This window comes from Pelophylax lessonae (genome assembly GCF_965119305.1).
Source record: "Pelophylax lessonae genome assembly, chromosome: 6".
NCBI lineage: Eukaryota > Metazoa > Chordata > Amphibia > Anura > Ranidae > Pelophylax > Pelophylax lessonae.
This window is the reverse complement of record NC_138773.1, coordinates 92,630,309-92,653,169: the sequence shown is the minus strand read 5'-3', so window position 1 is coordinate 92,653,169 and position 22,861 is coordinate 92,630,309. Positions and strand designations below refer to the sequence as shown.

Here is a 22,861-nt window from a genome sequence, read left to right as displayed (position 1 = left end):
TTAAAAGTTACTTCTTGTAATAATCGTCCCATTTAACATACACCAATTTTTTTTTTCACCCCGACAAGGAAAAACTAAGAAAATATATACAGTATACAAAAACCACTATAAAACTCCCTAAATAAAAATCTTACACTTACCTTTCTTTTATCTACTGGACCCATTTTTAGGATTAAATTATTTTCTACAAACTGGTGCCTGCAGATGAAAAAGGTAAAACACACAAACAAAAATGAGTAAAACCAAGCAAAAACTGACATGCTTAAGCAAATGTAGTCCTTGGCTTGCACAGGGCTACTTGCTAATTCCCTAATAACTCTTCATGCAACAAACAATACTCTGATAAGAAGTAAGGCCCTGTTTACATTTGAGCATGGTGGGTGCACTGGAAAAATCCCTGCTTGCTGCATCCTTTCAGAGATATAAACTAGACTGTGCCAAACCGAATACATAGTACAATACAAGATACAATACAGCTAAGGCGGCACAATGGAACTGAACATGTACAAAGATAACATTAGATTGCATCTCAGGAGGTACAATGCATCTCAGGAGGTACAATGCATCTCAGGACAAGGAGTATTAATATAAGTAGCTTCAACGGAGTATAAAGTGGGGTACACACTAGTAGAAAATCTGCCAAAAATTCCCGTCCAAGGTAAAATCGTACGATTTTCGGCTAGTGTGTACACAACTTTCAGCAGCCGATGCTGACATTTTCAACGCACAAAAAAAAACAGAGGGACAAACACCAAAATTTTTATCGTCCATCCCCAGACGACCAATTTTCGTGTAATGTGGTTGCAGTAAGTCCGTGAAAAATCGGATACGAAAGAACGCGCATGATCTGAAGTTGCTGACAACCCGGAAGTCTGGGAACAAATGTTCCAAAAAAAAAAAAAAAAAAAAATCAGACAAGAAATTTTGTGAACATTTATACACTGTCAACTAAAAACGGTAATGAACGCTGAGCAAGAGAGAGAAAAATCGGAGGATATTTTGTCCGATTTCCCTCAAGTGTGTACGGCCTCAACAGTAGTTATGAACTCAGAACGGTTTTTACGGGATAGGTAAAAAGGAGTAAAAAAAAAAAGCGGGTGGTAATGTGGAAGAGGACATATAAACTAAGTTTTTCGGTCTGTCGTAGGGTAAGTATTAGGAGGGGTATTTATTATAGGATCAGAGGGGGCAGGAAAGAAGGGTGGGCAGGATTCGTAGGCATAGTAAACCCTTTAACAAATAACCCCCAGAAACCTTATACGCATTTTCTTCTACACCTTTATGGCCCAGGGCTGTAAGGAAGTATGAACCTACTGTTATGGGGCTGGAGGAAGTAAACAATAGACTATAAGTTCCATGGCTTCATGACGACAAAGGTGGACCTAGCTCCCATGCAAAATGTTTAATTTAGAACCTTTTTAGGACCTAACAGGCTTGATTTAAAAGGGGCAGAAATGGAGCCGCTTACCACTGGTTTCCTCCAGATTGTTTTTCTAGCAGTAGCCGCTTTTCCTCCTCTGAGAACTGTAGATCAAGCTCAAAAGAATTATTATCAATGTCGTGGATGTACTGTTCTATGTTACTGCCAGACCGCTGTGGCTGAATGGGTTCTGGTGTTAGCCGCGTTTGGGGTGATACAGACAAGGCTACTTGCATACCTCCAAACTGACTCAGAAGGTCATCATACTGAAAGAGAGAAAGGCATACATTAAATCACATTAGATGACTATACACTAGGTGCACTGCCTGTAAGTCTGGATCACAAATGGGTCAGAAAACATTGGAAATTAAATTCATTCAATACATTTAAAAAAAAAATGTTTTTTTATGATCTAGTCTAATTGTATACAGCCATAAACAGATAGTGCAATGCCTACACTGTACTGTAGCTCCACTATCCCAGCCTCTGGCTACTATTAGGAAGTAAAGAATGGTAAGGTGTCCTCCACAGAGTTCAAAATGTGCCTTGTGAGAATCTCCTTACTTCAATACTGGACATTTCCATACAGTGGGCCAATAAACGCCCTAGTTGATATAATCTAAAATGTCAGATTGGGTAAAGCCTGATTCTTTTTTTTTTTCTATAGAAAAGAAAGAAAACTTGTATTACCCATAAGATTAAACAGAGGAAAAAGAAAACAGAATTTAATGTTTAGGCTTCATGAACAATGGACGTTATAAAAATGCCAGTAGCGTTACCTGTGGAAAGTTGTAGCTGTAGAATGAGTTTTTCAGCATTTTTTTTTTTAAACAAAATTATACCCCCCCAAAAGCATATGACTCCAAAACGCTGATAAACGCCAAATAGCCACATTTTTCAGCGTTTTTTAAGCTTTTACAGCTGACAAACTCCTATCAAAACCCACTAGCTTCAGAAAAAAAAAGCCTGAAGCCAAAAAACAGCAGCTGTAAAAATGTCCAGCGTGCATGAGACCTTAAAGTGGATGTAAACCCCATTCATGAAATTTGACCTGGCACATATATCTGTAGTGTTTACTTATCGCTCTCCAAAGCCCTAAGTCCTGTGTCTTTCCGCTGCTCCGTTCCTCTGTTATCAGCATTATAACTTCTGACAAGTTCCCCTACATAGGAGATAAAAGCAGCTGGAAATTTGGGTCGCGGTGCGTGCATAGAGATAGATTAGCAGAGAGCTGGTCTATTCACAGCACAGCTCTGCATGTTTCTTCCTTCCTCTGCCTATGTGGAGGGGGGGGGGATATGTGCCTTTCCTCCAGTCAGCTGTCACACAGTGTATGCTAAGACTCCACACCCAGTGCTGAAACAGGAAGAAAAAATTCTAACACAGTGTTCACTTTCTAAACGATGTAGAAAGCTGAAGACAGCAGATATACAAATAAAACTTAAGTAGGGAGATTTGTTTCATCTCCATGTATCATCTGAGGTGGCTGTCAACTTCACTGGGTATATGTGAGGGTTTACATCCACTTTAACTCTGGGCTGTTAGGATGAAGGTGCTGAACCTTAGAAGTTAGAGGGGCAAACGGGTATCATCCGGCTGGAGATCATCTGTTTTATAGTCAGCCTATTTCCTATTATATACAGAAATGTGTAGTTTTTGAACAGCTCAGAGCTGTAGACTGCACCTGCCAGTAAACATAATACACAGTGTAGTGCATGATACAAAAACACAAATCATTTATACAGAAGAATTTTGGAGAGAAGGCAGCACATTTGATCTCTTTAGAATTATACATATCATCATGAAGAAACAGAAAATGTATAAAGACGACTGCAGGGGAAACATTTCTATTTCTTTAATATCTGAGGATTTCCTAATCAGGCGTCTTCTTTATGAGAGTGTGTTAGAACAACATTATTACATTTTGTACGCCATTAGTAGGAATAAAGGTTACCCTGGAAGTTTGTAAATTTATTGCATATACCATCTAAACAACTAACAGTTTACAAGCCATGCCTTACCCTTTTAATTAAATAGGGTAATCAACTTTGGATTGTGGAATTTCCTATATTCACTAAGCCTTCCAACTAAAAAACCAAGTGGAAAGTAAAAGGCAGGAATACCCCTTATGTTACATAAACCACATACCAAAAGAAACATTTTGTTTTTTTGTATGATTTTTGAACATTTTCTTGCTTTATTTGACCCCGGGCATACTTAAAACTGATATATAATAAGCATATGCCATAATGTGTGATAAAGAGTTCAAATCTGAAGAAATACCCATTAAAAAGGTTTTAAAATATGAAAATTGTTAGTATTAACTACAAAATAACCTCCTGCACCAATCTTGATGAATTACCCATATTGTCTTAAGTACTAAAATGCCTGAGGACCCGTTATGTTGTTGACTATAGGCCTGACTTACATAACATTAAACTTGCTGTAACCCTTGTATTATTAATTATTTACATATGTGATCAGGCAAAATAAGCCTTGTTTACGTGCTTCCAGCAGTATGAATGAGTGAACTCTACATACCCCATACTAATTATCACATGTGCTGAAATATTCCCCATGTAATGCTTACATGCCACGAAAGTGCTACCAAGTGCAACAGTACAAACTTATACACCAGTGAGGAATGAAAGAGCACAGTAACCCTATTGTGCTCTACAGGTGAAGGGCCTCTCATAAAAAAATTGGTATATTCCTCCTTACCACTATATTTAAATGGAAAAGTCTGCAGAGGAGGAATAGCATTCACAAGAAAAGCATCAATATTAGGTAATATGTAAAATCCTAAATTCAGTATGTCCCCTTGCCTATCCAATCTTTCCAAAGCATCACAAAGTAGTGAGCTTTGCTGAAAATCTCAGGTTAAAGAGCAAAGTAAAACATAGCAAACAACCGGTTTTGTCTGAATATGGGACATACTCTATTATAAGATTAGTAATTTTTTCCAAAATAAAACAAATTCTAGATTTAGGTTAACTGCCTCGTAGTCCATTAGGTCCATGCAAACTGGGCTTAAAAAAAAAAAAAAAACGTCAAAAAAACCTTTCTCTCAGTGCCGCTTCACATATGTGCGGCTGCGGAGATCGCATGTAATTCGGAGCGCACTGCTCCTTCATTGCATGCGATCTGATGTGCGGTGCGAATTTCAGCTATACACTTTGTATGGCTGAATTCCCACCAAAGACGCACAGGAGGCATTTTTTCAGCCGCATCAGGATCGGATCGCACAGTGGTTCACACTTGTGAGATCCGATTCTGTGCGAACTGTCAGATCGCACTACAATATGCGATCAAACTGGGGGTGTCGTTAACATTTAATTGACACCCACTGCGTATCGCATATTGCAGTGTGAACTGCCAGAGGTGCGGATGCGATGCGGGAATACGCTGCATATTCGCAGCGTTCCCGCATCGCACAAGTGTGAACGGAGCCTCATATAGAGCATATTTGTATTCACATTTAGGTGCATTTATTGTTTTTGTTCTGCTAGAAAACTGATCTCAAAAATGAGTGCCTCCAAACGCCCTAATGTGCATCGACACATAGGATAACATTAAAGCAGTTCTAAAGGCAGAGGGTGTTTAATCTTAATGCATTCTATACATTAAGATAAAAAAAACCTTCAGTGTGCAGCAACCCCCCCCAATACTTACCTGAGCCCCATCTTAATCCAGTGATGTTGCACGAGAGCATCGGCTGTCCGGGACTCTTCTGACTGGCTGAGACACAGCAGTGGGCGCCACTGGCTCCCACTGTGTCAATCAAAGTCAGTGGGGAGAGATGGGCATACAGGCAGAAGCAGCTCAGTTTGGTTCCCCCATAGCAAGCTGCTTGCTGTGGGGACACTTGGCAGGAGGAAGGGGCCTGGAGCGCCGGCGAGGGACCTAGAAGAGGAGGATCGGGGCTGCTCTGTGCAAAACCAACTGCACAGAACAGGTTAACATGTTTGTTAGTTTAAAAAAAAAAAAAAAAAAAGGACTTTAATATCACTTCAAGCTGCTTCTACAGGCAAAACGCAAATCTCCTGTAGAAAGCCAGTGTGCATGGAGCCTTAAAGTCTATAAAGCTGTTGAGACCTTCCATAGTTCTGCACCCAACCTGCTGAAAAAAAAAGATGTGTAAACAAATACAGAAAGTTCACAAGTTATTGTCTGTGTGTGAATGGGACGTTATAATGTGCCAATGTTCCTAGAATGATGCCTGCGTGAATTAGCTGTATTAAATTAGCAAAATTAATTTGTACTTTTCTCTAATTATGGAGTTGGTAAGGACAACTTCCTGTGGCGAGGATGAACAGGTCCTTCAAAATTGTGGCTTAGGTGTGGGTGGGTGAACAGCACTGCAAACAGTGGTCAAAAGGCTTTTCAGCACGACAAATTCTTTACTTTTTAATGTTACAAAAAAAATGAGGAAACATCCAACACATTTCAGAGGTTGGGGAGCCAAGGATCAGAGCAGCACCAAGAAGCAGTCCAGAACATCCATTTTAACACCCAATCAATCTCTTGATGCTTGTATCTGTAAACCCTGAAAAGCCTTGGCAGTATTGCCATCTGCTTTAACAATAAAGTTAAGGATTCTTCATATTATGGTGCTGCTTACCCACCAACACATAAGCTTTGGTTTCTGAAAGACATAAATGTATTGTGTTGCAACTGGGACTCTTGCATTTTAATAATCCTAAAAACACAGGTGAACTGAAACCCTGTTAGTGCTCTCAAAAAAATAAACTGCTTTTTTTCTCACTGAGCTGGGAATGTTCCTTGACATTCAACTAGCATGAATGTGTTCTAACATCACATTTTTACTTACATTTCCATAGAATTCTTCATCGTCTTCAGCCATTGCTGGTAAATAAGCTGTGAGTTTTGGAGGTGTCTGAAGGTGCAGGTCCTGCCACGTGATGCCATCAAAGAACGAATGGGCCTTGAGGGGGCCAAAGCCTCCAAAATCTTCACAGCCTAATCGTTTACTAGGGTCTAGGACCTGGCAGAGAGGACAAAATCAAAACAGTAGTTAAAATGAAGTAGAACAAAGCTTAGAAAAATATGATTTTTGTACTTACCATAAAAGCAAAATTTCTAAAGTCTCTTAAGGGACACCGAAATTCAGACAACAGTTGGCCAGTCAATGAGATGTCCAAAGACTATGAGAACCCTCACAACAAAATAACCCTTAAGGATAGCTAAGTGACCCGCTGAGAGTCTACTAGAAAACTGAAGGGTACCAGACTCAATAAAGGGTTGGGTGTGCAAGAGGTACCCCTGCACGTTGATGAACAGTATTCAACTCAGTAGGATCCCCCTGACAAAGAGCAAACCATCTGATATGAGTAACTAGACTACAATCCCTTGCAATGTGATATCCTGGCAAGTGTGATCCCCCGAGGGCAGGGAGAAGAGACTACACCTATTCACTCAAAGAAACTAAAGGATCATGGCAGGGAATTCTTGGTCTATAAAGACTCTCTGGATGTTAGCCACCGAAGATAGACACATGGGAGGACCTATCTGGTTAAATCTTGCAGGCTTTGGGCCACTCATAAAGAGTTCAAATTGCAAGCTTAGGCACCCGAACTCCTAAAATGCTTGCAAAAAACATGCTGCGTACAGGAGGGGTTATATAATATAAGTTCTGTTTGCCAGTGTCTCAATCTCTTGTAGGTGGCAGTATAGCCCAAGTGATATTGAATTATTATGACCCTCAACTGAAAGGAAAAAAACTTTTTATTTTATTTTACAAGATATCTTAACTGAGCTCATGAAAATGTTACAGAGAATTAAACTAAACATAAACTAATACTTTGATAAATAATATAGATAAAGAACTGAACCAGTTTACATCTTCCACAGATTCAAAAACCACAGGCATGGTTCCTAATGGATAAAAAATTACCAGAAGCTTTTCCACAAGGTCTTTTGCTCTAGGGAAGAATTTTTCTGGGAAGTCATACTCCAGCTTTATTATCTTCTGGAATATAAGATATTCATTTCTGCAAGATAGAAGGACACATGCATTTTTTAAGAAAGTTAGAATACATAGAAGCACTGATGAACAATGGCACATGCCAATTATGGCAATCTCTTACCCAGCTCTGAATGGTGGTAGTCCGGCTACTAATTGATATACAATACAACCCAGTGCCCAGAGGTCCGAACTGCAGGGAGGAGGAAAAAAAAAAAAAAAAACAGGATTTCAGAATGAGGTCAGTCTAATAAAAAAACAGGTTTTAAAAAGAGAGAAAAAAAAAAAAATCTAGATAACGATACTCAACCAATTCAGGCAGTACAGCTAAAAAGCAGGCCAGTGTTTGACACTGGTGAATTTTGAGTGTGCACCCACCTCTTTCAATACAGCATGCTGGCTGACTGTGGAACTTATATACAGTAGCAAACAGAGGGGATCCACTGGTATCATAGGAGCAGACTTTTTCTCTAAAAGGGGGAAGTATGCCATTTTTTTTTTTTAAGAGACCCATACATTTAAAAGTTATTCCAGGGTCTATTTTTAATAGGACCCCGTCACCAACTTAAAATATAAAAGTGAAAGCACAGAATCATCAAGTATTGTAAATGCTTACTTGCAGCTATTTCTTTTTAATCATGTGGAATATGTCTTTAAATTTGCTAATAAAATGAACTACTCTAGTCAATTTCCTAGCACAGCAACCTACTTTTTGCATGCTATATTCCTCTCTCTTCTTCAGGTAGCACCTGATTACTCTTTGTGCTGACCAAGCTGCTTCATCCCTCCTCTCGCCTTCCTACATAACTTTTTAACTAGCTGCTTGGGGAGAAGCGAAGGGGAATTCTAAATCATTTTTACATAAGTGTAAGTTCTGAGTCTGCAGGGGCTGCTTATGGTGGCGCCCAGCAGCAGCTTCACGGCATGCACAAAATACTCTAAATGCACATCACTACAAGGCCGGAGTTTGAGAATGTAATAAGCAAATATGTTTATCCGGATATCAGATTAACAATACAAATCAATACAATTTTAATCAAATTAACTCAAATAAAAAACAAAAAAAAAAACAACCATTTTTAGGAATTCATAAACTGGTCTTTTATAAAATGTTTCCTTTACTGATGTATAATCTTGCTTATAAACTTTTAATAATATGTGCTTTACACCATAATGTATTTGCAGAGCACACCAGGCTTTCTAAAAAGAGAGCCCAGCAATGCCTCTTACTAACTGAAACCTCGTACTAACCCCTCTGAGCAGAGACAAGGAGGGGAGTCTGTCCCTCCTCTGACAGAGTCAGAGTTTTTCATAAGCTGCACAGGGGTTGAATGGTTGTTTAGATGCAGATAGCAATTAAAAGAAGTTCTAAGACAGATCATAGTGTTACCATCGCCTCACCGGTTTCAATATGAGAGAGTACAAAAACAAGATATATTTGTATTAATGTACAGTATATATGAAAAATACCAACTTACCAAACTTAAAAATGCAAAAAAACCAATCATGATATTCATAGGTTTGCTTCCTAAGGGTTCACAAAAAAATGTAGATAAACTAGGAGCTGGGCTTTAGAGTAAAATAATACTTGCCTCTTGCAAGCAGATTTCTCTGTGAGAAGTTCTGGTGACACATATTGCGCTGTCCCCACAAACGAGTTTGCTCGTGCTATAAACAAACAAAAGAGAAAAATCATTAGCAATCTCAGAACAAACTTCCACTGTTAATTTCATAACACCGGAATTTTGTCGTTTTTTAGTATTGGAAAACAGCATAGTGTCAAAACAGCATAGTGTCTGTCACTTATTTGGACAGCACGTAATTGGTGGCCATACATGTGTCGACTTTATTCAAAATGATTGCATCTGCACACAATTGAAAAGCTCTAATTTCCCTTTTAAACTTAATTTCGATCAGATTCAATCAAACCTAGCAAATCGGCCAGGGTGGAAAATTATCAATCTCTTTGCACCAATTGTCAGCACAGAGATACGTTGTTTATGAATATGATCGCATTTTGATCAATCAGATTATACGAATACATGGTGGAAACAGAGATGCAATCGGTAAGTTAGGATGGCATCTTAACTATCGATTGAAATCCACTTCCCTGTGTGTGGCATATTGATCAAATTGGTTGTCAACTATAGATCAAATATTCCGATCATAAGATTTCATCTAGAAAATAAGTCAATCATTTACTAAAGTATGGATGGCCATCATAAAAAAAGATCATTCATCAAATTACCATAAACCTAATCTGAAACTCACACAACATATTTTACATGAGTAGAATGGGGACTTACAAAATAAGTTAAAAAGGTTTTAAAACTAAAAAAAATACATATACTAAAGCTCATCAATCCTCAAATGTGGTGGCTGCATTAGTTTCCTTTTTTCCATTTTTTTTTCTATTCTCACCAGGTAATTCAGGATGTGTGTTACTGGCTGAAGCACCAGGTGGAAATTGAGGGGAAAAAAAAGCTTTAGTAAAAAACTGAACTAATGTAGCCAGCACATTTAAGGATTGGTAAGCTGTAACATATTACATTTTTCCTTTGGGGTTTAAAACCACTTTAAATGCAAACTGTATAATGCACGCCATCAGGAATTCTCCATTTCTGAACTTCTGTATTCACTTTCCAAGCATGCCAACTATTGCTCATAAGATTGCCAATTGGTTTAATCTGTACTTATGGATAGCAAAACATTCATTAAATGGGTAAATTAGAATTTCTGCCAGTTCAGTGTTTTCTGTACAGAGGCCCTATAAATCATTGATCCAATTTCTCTTTCAAACAGCAATATGTTTATGCCTAGCCAAGTGTCCATACGCTAAGTCTCTGTAAATATAAATATGTTATAAAATAAAATACTAATAATTATTATAAGAAGATGAAAACACGAGACCCCCACCTTGCCTGGTGTCAGACGATAAGACCTTTGCTGTTCCAAAGTCTGTAATTTGAATATGCATGTCTTCACTAAGTAAAATGTTTTCAGGTTTTAGGTCTCTGAAACAAGTAAAAAAGCACAGTTAATATCTGTCACTGCATGTGAACAATGGTAACATCAGCTGCCCTTCTCTATTGGCACTTTTGGGTTTGGGTTTGCTTTAATGATGCTTGGTAGTTTTTTCCTGGAGTTTACTGAACAGGAATTCAGATGATTTATTTGATATTTGAAATGACTAGCACTATGCCATCTTTACCTTACTTTAATGGTTTTAGATTCCATACCCTTAGAAATCCTTTACAATTTTATCTCTATTATGAAAGCGTTTGTAAAGGTTCAAAACTTTTTTTTTTTTTTAATAACAAACGTCATACTTACCTGCTCTGTGCAATGATTTTGCAGAGCAACCCCGATCCTCCTCTTCTCGGGTTCCCCGTTGGTGCTCTGTGCCCCTTCCCCCTGCTGAGTGCCCCCAGAGCAAGCTGCTTGCTCTGGGGGCACTTGTGCGTGCTCGTTCCCGAGCGCCTCTTGCTCCCAGCTCTCTCCTCACTGGCTGTGATTGACAGCAGCGGAAACCAATGGCTCCCCGCTGCGGTGTCTCAGCCTATGAGAAAGGAGAGACCTGGGAGAGCTTCTGATCTAGTGCATATCGCTAGATCGAGATCGGGCTCAGTTGAGTATAAAGGGAGGATGAGAGGGGAGCTGCACACTGTAGGTTTTTTACCTTCATGCACAGAATGCTTGAAGGTAAAAAACCTTCAGCCTTTACAACCACTGTAAGTTATATTTTATACAACCATGCTTGCACTTTATGTTTAGAGGTTTTTTGAGAGAAAGGTCTATCAGCAGTCACTACTTCAATCCAATTGTACATCTGAAGTTTGGGAAGAATAATTTAAAAGAGAAGTATAGACTTCATTATTTTTTTTTTAGATTACTATTTACCTAGATGGATGCAGCATACGATGCTCCATCTGTCCCGCACCGGCTCTAACACTGAGAACTGAGCAATCAAGTACCGCAGACCGCTGGGTTCTCACAGCTCTCTGCTCTGTCCCCTCCTTGCTCACTGGGGTGCTGAGCTTTGGAGGGGGCAGGGGCGGCCGGACCGGGCTCTCAGCAGCTTGCTAAGCCGGATGCCGGTCCAGGCATGTGGGCGGATCCCGACTTCATGGTCGCGATCTTACCTGAGCCTGGATAGACACTGTGACATCAACAGATAGAGGACTTCAGCCAGTTGGGTGCTGAAAACAGGTCACAGGAGTGCGAAATGAACTGCACTCCAGTGATCCACAAAGTACAGCCAAACGAGCTTTGTCTGTACTTCTCCTTTAATTCCACAAAATACTCTGAAACAATTTTACCTTCATACATGCATACATAACTATATTTAACATGACATCCTCACCTGTGAATAATTCCCTTATCATGTAAATATTCTAAAGCGCACACTATTTCAGCAGTGTAAAACCTTGTGCATGTTTCATCGAATGAGCCAATCTTCCTTATGTATTTCAGTAGTTCACCATTCTTAGCGTAACTGAGGCCAAAATCTGCAGCACTTGTTAAGAAACCACATGTACAACAGTATATTTTTTTTCCCCTTTCTAAAACACTAAAAGCTACCCCTTATAAACCATGCTCAAAGTAATATTAAAAAAAAAAAAAAAACATTGGATCCCATTTAAACAAGGTCTAAGAAACATTATGAAGTATAATACAGTATTATAAAGTCTGCTGACTACAGCCATCAATCTCAAGCTCCCCTCCATTTTACAACCTTCAGCTTGACAGTAAAAAGTTATTGGTGGCGATTGGACAACACAGACATGTTCATTTTAGACCCTTTAGTATAGGCATGCGCAACCTGTGACCTGCGGAGCCGTCTGATGTGGCCAGCTATCTCAAACCTATGGTAACCCGTGCAGCCTCCTTTCGGGTGCACGCCGCTCTACTGAATGATTGCTGATCCTCCATAATCCTAGCGGCTGTCATACACAAGCTTCTATTGCGATCAGCTCCCTGATTTTCTCTTTCCTTCCTTACACACAGACACGGGGGGAGGAGCCTTTAGCGGAGTGGATTACATCTAGTGGCATCCATACAGGGGTCCTAAAGGTGGATTCTCACAGTTGTGATGAGTTTGGTGTCATTTCGGAAGCATATGAGTGCATTGTGTGTCATCTTATCTTTGCTTAACCACCTAGGGACCGGAAGGCCCTTAATGACCAGGCCTTTTTTTGCGATACGGCACTGTGTTATTTTAAGGGCTCTTTCACACGGTCCGCCTCCGTAGGCGGATCCGTGCTGCTCAGCGGGGATCGATCCGCCGATCCCCGCTGAGCCGGCGGATGACAGCTGCGTCTCCGCTTGCAGCGCCTGTCCGCTCTCATCCGATCCGATCCCTGAACGGATGGAAAAATAGGGTTTCCATCTGTCCAGATTTCACGGACAGGATCGGATACGGATGGCAGCGGGTGTCAGCGGAGGTGTCTCCGCTGACATCCGCTGCCCCATAGAGCTGCATGGAGGATCCAATCAGATCCGCCAAAAAAACTGACAGGCGGATCTGATCGGATCGCCCGTGTGAAAGGGGCCTAACTGACCATTGCGCAGTCATGCGACGCTGTACCCAAATAAAATTGATGCCCCCCACAAATAGAGCTTTCTTTTGGTGGTATTTGATCACCTCTGCAATTTTTTTTTTTGTGCTATAAACAAAAAAAGAGCGACAATTCTGGAAAAAAAACTAATATATTTTTTACTTTCTGCTATAAAACATTCCCAATAAAAAAAACTCAAAACGTTTTCATCATTTTTTTAAGCCAATTTGTATTCTGTTACATATTTTTGGTAAAAAAAAAATCCCAATAAGTAAAAATTTATTGTTTTGTGCAAAAGTTATCGTGTCTACAAACTAGGGGAAAAATTTATGTCATTTTTATTTTATTACTAATAATGGCGGTGATCAGCGATTTTTAGTAGGACTGCAACATTGCGGCGGACAGATCAGACACCTGACATTTTTGACACTTTTGGGGGTACCAGTGACATTATTTATTATTTTATTTTCAGGTTCTTATATAGCGCTGTCAATTTACGCAGCGCTTTACATATACATTGCACATTCACATCAGTCCCTGCCCTCAAGGAGCTTACAACCTAAGGTCACTAACTCACATTTATACATAGACAGTAGGGCCAATCTAATACAGGATCCAATTAACCTACCAGCATGTCTTTGGAGTGTGGGAGGAAACCGAATACCCGGAGGAAACCCACGCAGGCACAGGGAGAACATGCAAACTCCAGGCAGGTAGTGTCGTGGTTGGGATTCGAACCAGCGACCCTCTTGCTGCTAGGTGAAAGTACTAACCACTACACCACTGTGCCGCCCTCAGTGCTAAAAACATGCACTGTTACTGTACAAATGACACTGGAAGGGGATAACATGAGGGGCGATCAAAGGGTTAAATGTGTGCCTAGGGGGTGCTTTCTGTGTGGGGGATGGGCTCACTGGATGAACACAGAGACCTGTGTTCCTAAATAGGAGGAACACAAGATCCCTGTGTTCATCCCTCACAGAACTGCCGTGTTTACATCAGCAGACCACCGTTGTCTGCACGTGGAGTGATCGCGGGTGCCCGGCGGACATCGCGGCTGCCGAACCCGCTGATTGGCTCCCCCTCTAGCCAATCGGCGCGTGCACCCACACTAACTTCTACACGAAGCGACGTACATGTACGTCATTTCGCGCAACAGAGCCGACTTGCCTCAATAAATCTACAGCAGCTGGGCCGCTAGTGAATAAAGAAGTGTATTGCGCTATTAGGACAAGTGCTGCAACACAGGTTGAGACCTTTTTTTGCTGGAAACACCTGAGCGCGAGAGTAGGATCAATGGTGATCTGGTTAATAAAAAATTAGATTTTTGTGATTAAACAGTGGGTAAACATCAATTGGGGATTGGTCCTATGGAAAATGATTATCCTGATTGTTTAAAATCTTCATTATGCTATTCAAAAGAAAAGAATTCTAAGCTCTGAACTATTTTATTTCATTGTGGCCCACGGCCGGTTACCAAATCACTTAAGTGGCCGGCCCGTGCACTTCAAAAGGTTGAGCACCCCTGCTTTAGTACATTAACAACCTCTACAGGGAAATAAGACCCTATAGAACCACCACTCCTTTTAAAACCAACTCATCATGCTTTTGGAGAACATCCTTACATTATTAGCATCTATAGGGTAACTCAATGTCTGCCAAGTCTCTTTACGTGAAGTGTAGCAGCAAACCCTTCTCAGTCTGATGCAAGCCAACTTTGCATATTGGTACCTTACTCCGCTCTTAAGAAAGCCAGGACATGTAGTAGGAAAAGTCTAGCATGGTGTGCTCTGTGCGATCCTTACCTATTTCGGCTTCATTTGATATTTTTGAGTTTCAGAGGCGCACTTTAAGAGCTGTATTATTCACTATTATTCATTATTCACATTATTCAATTCCAGCATGTTACGCCATTTTCAGTTGATAGTTTTAGACAGCTTGACTGACAATTACTTATGCAACATTGTACCTTTATGAACTTTTTATAAATTTGTTTGAGACTGAGCTTTCTTTTGGTGTTATTTAATAACCACTGGGTTTTTTTTTTTACTATATAAATGAAAAAATGCCCCAAAATTAGGGAAAAAAATGTTTTTCTGTGTTGTTATAAAACATATCAAATCAAACTGCCAGTATACAGTATTACAAACACTCCACAAAAGTACCCTTTTTTTGGAAAGTATACATCCCAAGGTACCGTATATACTCAAGAATAAGCCGACCCAAATATAAGCCGAGGCACCCAATTTTACCCTAAAAAACTGGGAAAACTTATTGACTCTAGTATAAGCCTCGGGTGGGAAATGCAGCAGCTACTGGACCCAACTTGACCACCACGAGACCCAAAACAGGGGCTGCGGGCATGGTGCAGGGGCTGCGGGCATGGTGCAGGGGCTGCGGGCATGGTACAAGAGATGGTACAGGCATGGCACAGAAGATGGTACACAGGCATGGCACAGGAGATGGTACACAGGCATGGCACAGGAGATGCAGTGCTGTGGGCATGGTACAGGAGAATCTCCTGTACCATGCCCGCAGCACTGCATCTCCTGAGGAGATGCAGGGGCTGTGGAGGAGTCTCGCTTACCTTTCCGCCTTACATTTAAAAATGGTGCAGTCTGGCGCCAACACGTCACCGCGCATGTGCCGTCTGCCCGGGAATAGCCGAACGTGTACGGGCTTTCCCGAGCGGCGGCGGCACATGCGCACTGACCTGGGGAAAAGGTAAGTGAGACTGTAATTCGAGTATAAGCCGAGGGGGCTTTTTCAGCATAAAAAAACATGCTGAAAATGTCGGCTTATACTCGACTATATACGGTAATCGCATTTTTGCCACATGTTTTGGAAATGAAGAAACATGCTGGTACTGAGGTGGTTAACTTGCACTTAGCCTTTAAAAGACAACGTATGAAGCATAATGCTAGTATTCTTTTATTGGTGGAATAGAGTTCCATGGAGGATAACATTTTCATTGCATTGAAATCATATTGTGAGCAATAGCTATATGTCAAAGAGAACACATGTGCACTTCACACAAGGATGTTTTAACCATCTGTTCTGTAGAAAATGTTACTACAATCTTGAAAAGGTTTAAAACAGACACATTTAGACAAAAAGTGGGCATGGTTATGCTGTGCTGAATCTCCCTAAAAGCATTATAAGTAGTATGATTAACAAAAAAATTTACTCTTACCCCCAATTAATGGTGGTCAGTGACAGCAAAATATCCTCCTAATACCTTGTGATTAGTTAAACGTCCCCTATTTCAAATCATTGGTGGTCAGTATAAGCAACATTCTACCCCAACATCCCCCAATCAGTGGTTAGTGGAAGTGCTGGTACATAAATACAGTAAATAAATTTTTTGTACAAGGGAGTGGCAATCCTCTTTCCTCTCCTTGTTGTTTGTAAGAGGAAAGTTGGCTTGTGTATGATCCCAAGGTATAGAGCCACTGTATTTGGGGTTTGTGATTTTGCCTGTAATCCGTGCTGTCCAATGACAGCGCGTGCACACAATGTAAACAGGACATTCGTTCAGAGTAGCCACTTTGGTGGCCAGCAGTTTTGCTACAATAGCCAGCCAGGAGGCGTTTAGGGCACCTTTCAGAAATGACTCTCTTATGGTTTTTACATATTAGTCAAAGCAGGGTATAGACTGCCGTGTGACTGAGCTTGGAGAAAGCCTGGAGCTTGGTTAGAATACATATTTTGCTAGTAAATCTAGCATATTCCTATTTTAGGGTAGCATGCTGCTGATAAGGATACACAGTTTATCAACATCTTGAAATGTGAAGTATAGTTTGACGAAGAACGGGTGGTCCAGACGTGACATCACATCTCTTTCCCTCGTCACATAAGGTACCTTATTCTCCTTTACAATATGACGCTTCTGTAAAATTTTAACTAACAAAGACAAAACAAGATATTAGGGCATTTTTAGAGATAAAAAACAAAACAAAACATGCAAACATAAAGAAACATTCTTTCATTTATCCACCCCCTTCTCTCCCCTTGTTCATTCACAAAACATCTCGTAATTTGTGAACAAAATACATGCCATTCTTTGAATGGACAAGGGGAGAATGAACAACATGATCTTTCACCATAATATAGCTGTAACGGTCAGCTGAAAAAAGATCACAGCTGACCGCTGTATCCACAATAAGAAAACTAGGATTTGAACCATACCGAACAGCAATCCGGACCCAATATAAACAGCATTGGACAGAACTGATTGGGATCAGGACAAAAGTGTGAAACTGTTTTTGTTTCTTGAAGTTTCACATTAAACATTGTGAAAAATAACTAAAAAATATAAACTTACTGGCAAACTCTCTTCCTGTTGTTAACTCTTTAGCCAAAACCACCTACAAAGTAAAAAAGGTAGTTTTAATGTTTTATAAAGGACATTATCAGCATTACACTTTCACATGAACCTTTAAAGATGCAGAAATTAAAACTAGTTACCACCAAAACAGTATTATATTGCAGCTTACCCATCAGATAAGCGGTGGCTACATTAGTTTCCTTTTTCACTTTTTTTTCTTTTTCCCCCCTCTGTTTTCACCTGGTGATCTGGCCAGTAACTCACCTCCTGTATTAGAGTGCCTCCTCTCTGGTTAAAGTCACAGGAGCTACAGAGATACCTTTGATTAGCAGTAGGGATGCACCGAAATTTTGGCCACCGAAATTATCAGCCGAAAATGAGCCTATCCCATTTCAGCCGATAATGGGTTAATATTGCCGAAATTAATATGGCCGCCATGAGGAAGGAGGAGGGTGCAGCGCAGGTTTTAAAAGTCCCGCCTCTGGCCGGCCGCCCGCCTCTCAATGACGTCCCTACTACTACGATGTGTGTATGAATGAAGGGACATACCAGGCGGGAGGGCGGGGCGAGCGGCCGCTAATAGATATAACTATGTGATCCTTCCCTGTCAGCGGGACTGTGTGTGAATGAGAACTGACCTGACACCGGGCGGGGGGAGCGGCCGCTAATAGCTGTAACTATGTGAGCTTCACTTCCCTGTCAGGCATGTATCTCTGCTGACAGGGAAGTGAAGGCTCACATAGTTATAGTTATTAGCGGCCGCTTCCCCCGCCCCCGCCCGGTGTCAGGTCAGTTCTCATTCACACACAGTCCCGCTGACAGGGAAGGATCACATAGTTATATCTATTAGCGGCCGCTCGCCCCGCCCTCCCGCCCTGTGTGTCACTTCATTCATACACAGATCGTAGTAGTGACATCACCGGGAGGCGGGCCGCCGGCCAGAGGCGGGACTTTTGAATGAAGGACACCCAAGGAGGGACGCTGAGCCAGGGGGGGAGGGTGTACTGCCGAGGGGGACGCTGAGGCAGTGGGGGGGGGGGGGGGAGATGGGGGAGAGCTGAGGCAGCTTACCAATGGTATTTGTATTATGAAGCATGAGGGGGTTAATGTATTGCCACTGCTGGTCACTGATGCATTAGTGACCAACCAGTGGCAGTTAATTAACCCCTTTGTGCTGCATTAGTACAACCAGTATCAGTGTTAATTAACACTGGTTGCACTGATACTGGTTGCACTAATGCAGCACAAAGGGGTTAATTAACTGCCACTGGTCGGTCACTAATAGATGAGTGACCAGCAGTGGCAATACATTAACCCCCTCATGCTGCATAATACAAATACCATTGGTAATTAAATTAACCTCTTGCCAACCCATCACAGTAAATATACTGTGACAGGGTGGCAGCGACAGGTGTACGTCGCTGCCTGTTTTTGGTGTATGCCCCTCTTCTATCTATTTTACATTTTTTGGGGGGAAAAGTCATTTTCGGTTTTCGGCCAAGGGCATCCTGCATTTTCGGTTTCGGCCCGAAATTTTAATTTCGGTGCATCCCTAATTAGCAGCAATGTCAGTCTGGCTAGAGGTTTGTGTTAAATGTACTAGCAACTTTAGATACAACAAACTGAAGCCAAACTCCACCTCACACTTTTTAGGCAGTTACAGCAAGAGTTTTGTTCCTTTTGGGATAAAGGTTTTATATGAGTAAATAAAAGCTGACCATTGTAAGCACTCCTGTCAGTGATAAATGGTTTGTCTCATCCCTCCAACTACTATATCTGCAGGACAGCTTGTTTTGTTGAAAGACAACAGACTTACTAGCAGGATCACCGGGTGAAAATAAAAAAAACAAAAAACAAAAGCCTAAAATAGAAAACAAATGCATCCATCACATCTAAGAATTGGTAATCTGCAATATAATAAATGTTTACTTATGTGTTTAATGGCATTTTAACTCCATAACAGAATGACCTATGTGTATGAATGCCATAATTGTGGCTAAACCTTTCACCACAGAAGACTCATACTGATACAAACACATGAATAATGTGTTATAATGTGAATAACCAAAACATCTCTTACATAAGAGTCTCTGCAAGTCCTTTGCAGCAACCAAGATTGATCATAGTAAAATAGGAAAAACTTATGCTAGCCAACATCTTTGCATTGCAGCTCATTTAGCATTTTTGGACATAAAGTGTTTTAAAGCATACCTGGTGCTTTAAAAAAAAAAAAGCCAGGCTATTCATATGAATAAAACACAGGCACAAGGGGGTATCTGCATAAATATTTGGACTTCTTAAACATATAAAATCTAAGAAAAATGCTAAAAACTAGAACTATAAAAATGATAAAAATAGCTTTTGTCCTCGGTTTGATGTGTCACAATGGATACGTACCAGAACAGTGGTGGTCAGACTCTCCCCTTGTAATTGGCAGAGTGAAGAACCACAGTGTGGATGACAGATGAAAAAAATAGATATCCCTCTCATTTGTACACTGGGGATAGAAGAGGATTTTCACAGGACTGCTACAGATGCACACGCGTATGAGGAGCGGAAAGGCAGTGAGGCAAGCCAGGGCTGCTGTCAGAAACCACTAGGCCCCATACAGCGAACCTGACAGCCCCCCTCCACCCCTTTCGCCCAAATAAACACAGCTTACTATGATTCAGTTATGAACACAGTGAGTGACCGGTACCAATGTAGCCTTCCCAGTGGTCAGCTGGGCAGCACTAGCTTTGTCACCAGTGTCTTAGGAAGTACGAAAAAATATGAAAATTCACAAAAATAAATTTAGCATCATGTAGAGCTGCATGCATCTGTGACCTATATTTTGGGGATGAAAAGCCAGCTTCAATTGATTCAGTCATTACTTTAGCAGAAACGTAACAAGTCTCTTTTTACTGGTTTTCAAAAGTCTTGGAAGCTCTAGCAGCCAGTAAGATTTCAGCTTTTAACAGCTAAATAACAGCTTGTCTTGTTGTAATGTCTAACTACATGATGCTAGTATTTGCAATGTATTATTAGATAACGTTCCTATAAACCAAACTAATCCATCTGCCAGCAATGCCGAACTTACTGTCGAGAAGGACCCTTCACCAAGGATCTTGCCAAACTTAAAGTCTTGTGGACGTTTCTTTCGAGGCTGTTGTGTTTGTTGTTGCCCGGTGTTCTGCTCTGTGTCTGAACTGGGTCTGAAGTCTGTGGCGTTCGATTCACTGGTGGAACCTGCTTGGCTGCTGCAAGTTGCTAGAGTTGCTGGAGAGCTGGAGTCAGGGTTAATCACTAATGAAGGAGATGGGCAGGAGCACATGACCACGTTGGACTGAATAGGCATCGCATCATACCAAAAGTGGGAAAAAAGAAAGAAAAGAAAAAAGGAAACTATTATTATCTCTTAGACTAGAAGTCACAGGTAGCCAATTACTACACAGAGTATACATGCCCTATTTCAATTGATAAGCATGCATGAAGTCAACAAACTCTTATCATTGACATCTTGTCCTAGAACCACTATGCATTATCCTGTAAATACTGTACATCCCTTCACATTCAGTGCCTTCTCTTCACTGCTCATCCTCAGTAAAACCCCTGTCATCCCCAATGCCTATACTTGTACCCTCCACCTGTACCTTCTTTTTTCACCATTACTCTAGGAAGGAGGAGGAGGATGACCAGCCAAGCAGCTTTCTGTTGTCCCCTATTTATTGCCAATTTGTATCTCTATAATGCCTGGAAGTACCACTGCTTACATCATATTTCTCAGCCAATCCAACTAAATGTATGAATAAATGCCGAGATATAGCTCAGCGCCAACACAATTAGAGCAATCAAACATAGAAATGACGCCTTTAAATGATTAAGAGAAAACATAATAACTTAAGGTAACCACTAGGGGCACCGTTACACTACAAACTTTCCATCGTATCTCAGCTTCATTTCTCAAACAATGCTGCGACTAAAACATGCTCCGAATAAGGCAAGTATCTAGAGTAAATAGTGTCAATGTGCTTAGGTTATGTACATAAAAAAAAAAATAATAATTTTTGAGAATTCTTGATTTTTTTCCATTTTAAGACCAAAATACAAATGAAGCATTAATTTAGTTGACCAAATAAACAGGAGTCTGTTAATCTAGTAGGAATTAGTGAGTGGTACTATAGCTCATCTGATGGATTTAATCAATCTCTGCAACTGACTAGGATGCCCCTCTAATGTACAGGTATATCATTTGAGATGGAAGTCAAGAGAAAGTGCTTTGAATTTTTTTTTCTTGCATGAGATTTTAAAAAACCTGAAGTTTAGTTAAAAACATTTTTACAGCTTTAGTTACATTACTTACACTATATTACCAAAAGTATTGGGACCCCTGCCTTTACATGCACATGAACTTTAATGGCCTCCCAGTCTTAGTCTGTAGGGTTTAATATTGAGATGGCAAACCCTTTGCAGCTATACCAGCTTCAACTCATCTGGGAAGGCTGTGCAGAAGGTTAAGGAGTGTGTTTATGGGAATGTTTGACCAATTGTTCCAGAAGCCCGTTTGTGATGTCAGGCACTTATGTGGACGGGAAGGCCTGGCTCGCAGTCTCAGCTCTAATCCATCCCAAAGGTGATCAGGTTGAGGTCAGGATTCTGCGTAGGCCAGTCAAGATCTTCCACCCTAAACTCGCTCATCCATGTCTTTGGTTATGAATATCAGGAGCTGTCCGGCAATGAACGAAAGAGAAAGGTCAACTTTTCTCAATTGAGGAGAGGGAAGGATGGCAGTGTCTCCATCAGATCATCTTTAGTGCAGCTGAGCCTGGAGATCAAAGGCTATTAACTTCCAAAGAGCCAGGGGTTCAGCAGCAGGAAAAAGACAGGGTGGCCCGGCAGTGAAGATTTCTACAGAACCCAGTAGCCTGACCATTGCAGGAAATATTTCATTACAGATAAGTAATATACTGAAGTTGTAGAGAAACAAATCATTTTTAGCTTATTTTTTTTAACCACATCCTACATTTTAGTCGACTAAAACGTCCTACATTTTAGTCGACTAAAACGTCCTACATTTTAGTCGACTAAAACTCATTTTAGTCATCTAAATGGTCATGGTCAGGTCAGAGAGGAGGCCTGTAATGCTGCTGCCTGCAGTCAGTGCAGGGAGTGCACACAGTGCTGCTCAGAGTGCTGGATGGGGGTCTCAGGCTTAAGGGTGGTCTCTGGTCTGACTCTGAACTGAAGTTGTTGAACAGGATGGGCCGGGCGGGCCTCAGCGGCCTATATGCACTCACACAGTCCTGGATGGATGGCGGAATCGGATGCCAGTGGTGACTGGTGAGTGGTCTGAGGGGACTCAGGGAGGCAGTAATAGGTGGCCTGGCTGTTAACTCACAGTGGGTGCTCTGCTCTGGATGTGGTGGTGGCCGGGGCCAGTGCCATGTGATGAGTCGGGCCTGGCGCGTCTGGCTGTAGTGCTGCAGTGCTCTGGTGAGGTCAGGTGACTGGTCTCGAGTCGACTCTCTTGTAGTAGTCCACTCCTCGCGTTGGACGTCACGGGGCACGCCACGCCAGACGCCACACAGGCGGAG

General features: G+C 41.2%; 1 protein-coding gene across 1 annotated transcript in view; it reads right to left on the bottom strand.

Moving 5' to 3' along the window:
• The window catches only part of PDPK1 (3-phosphoinositide dependent protein kinase 1), an 89,901-nt gene that overhangs the window by 5,958 nt on the left and 61,082 nt on the right, over positions 1–22,861 (bottom strand). The window contains exons 2-12 of the mRNA XM_082262144.1: positions 20,368–20,613; positions 17,286–17,328; positions 16,727–16,864; positions 11,767–11,911; positions 10,320–10,417; positions 8,996–9,071; positions 7,528–7,596; positions 7,335–7,431; positions 6,252–6,425; positions 1,469–1,686; positions 141–198 (exon numbers count right to left, since the gene is read on the bottom strand). Coding sequence (XP_082118270.1) covers positions 141–198; positions 1,469–1,686; positions 6,252–6,425; positions 7,335–7,431; positions 7,528–7,596; positions 8,996–9,071; positions 10,320–10,417; positions 11,767–11,911; positions 16,727–16,864; positions 17,286–17,328; positions 20,368–20,613 — 1,362 coding nt within the window. The remainder of the gene's footprint in view (positions 1–140; positions 199–1,468; positions 1,687–6,251; positions 6,426–7,334; positions 7,432–7,527; positions 7,597–8,995; positions 9,072–10,319; positions 10,418–11,766; positions 11,912–16,726; positions 16,865–17,285; positions 17,329–20,367; positions 20,614–22,861) is intronic.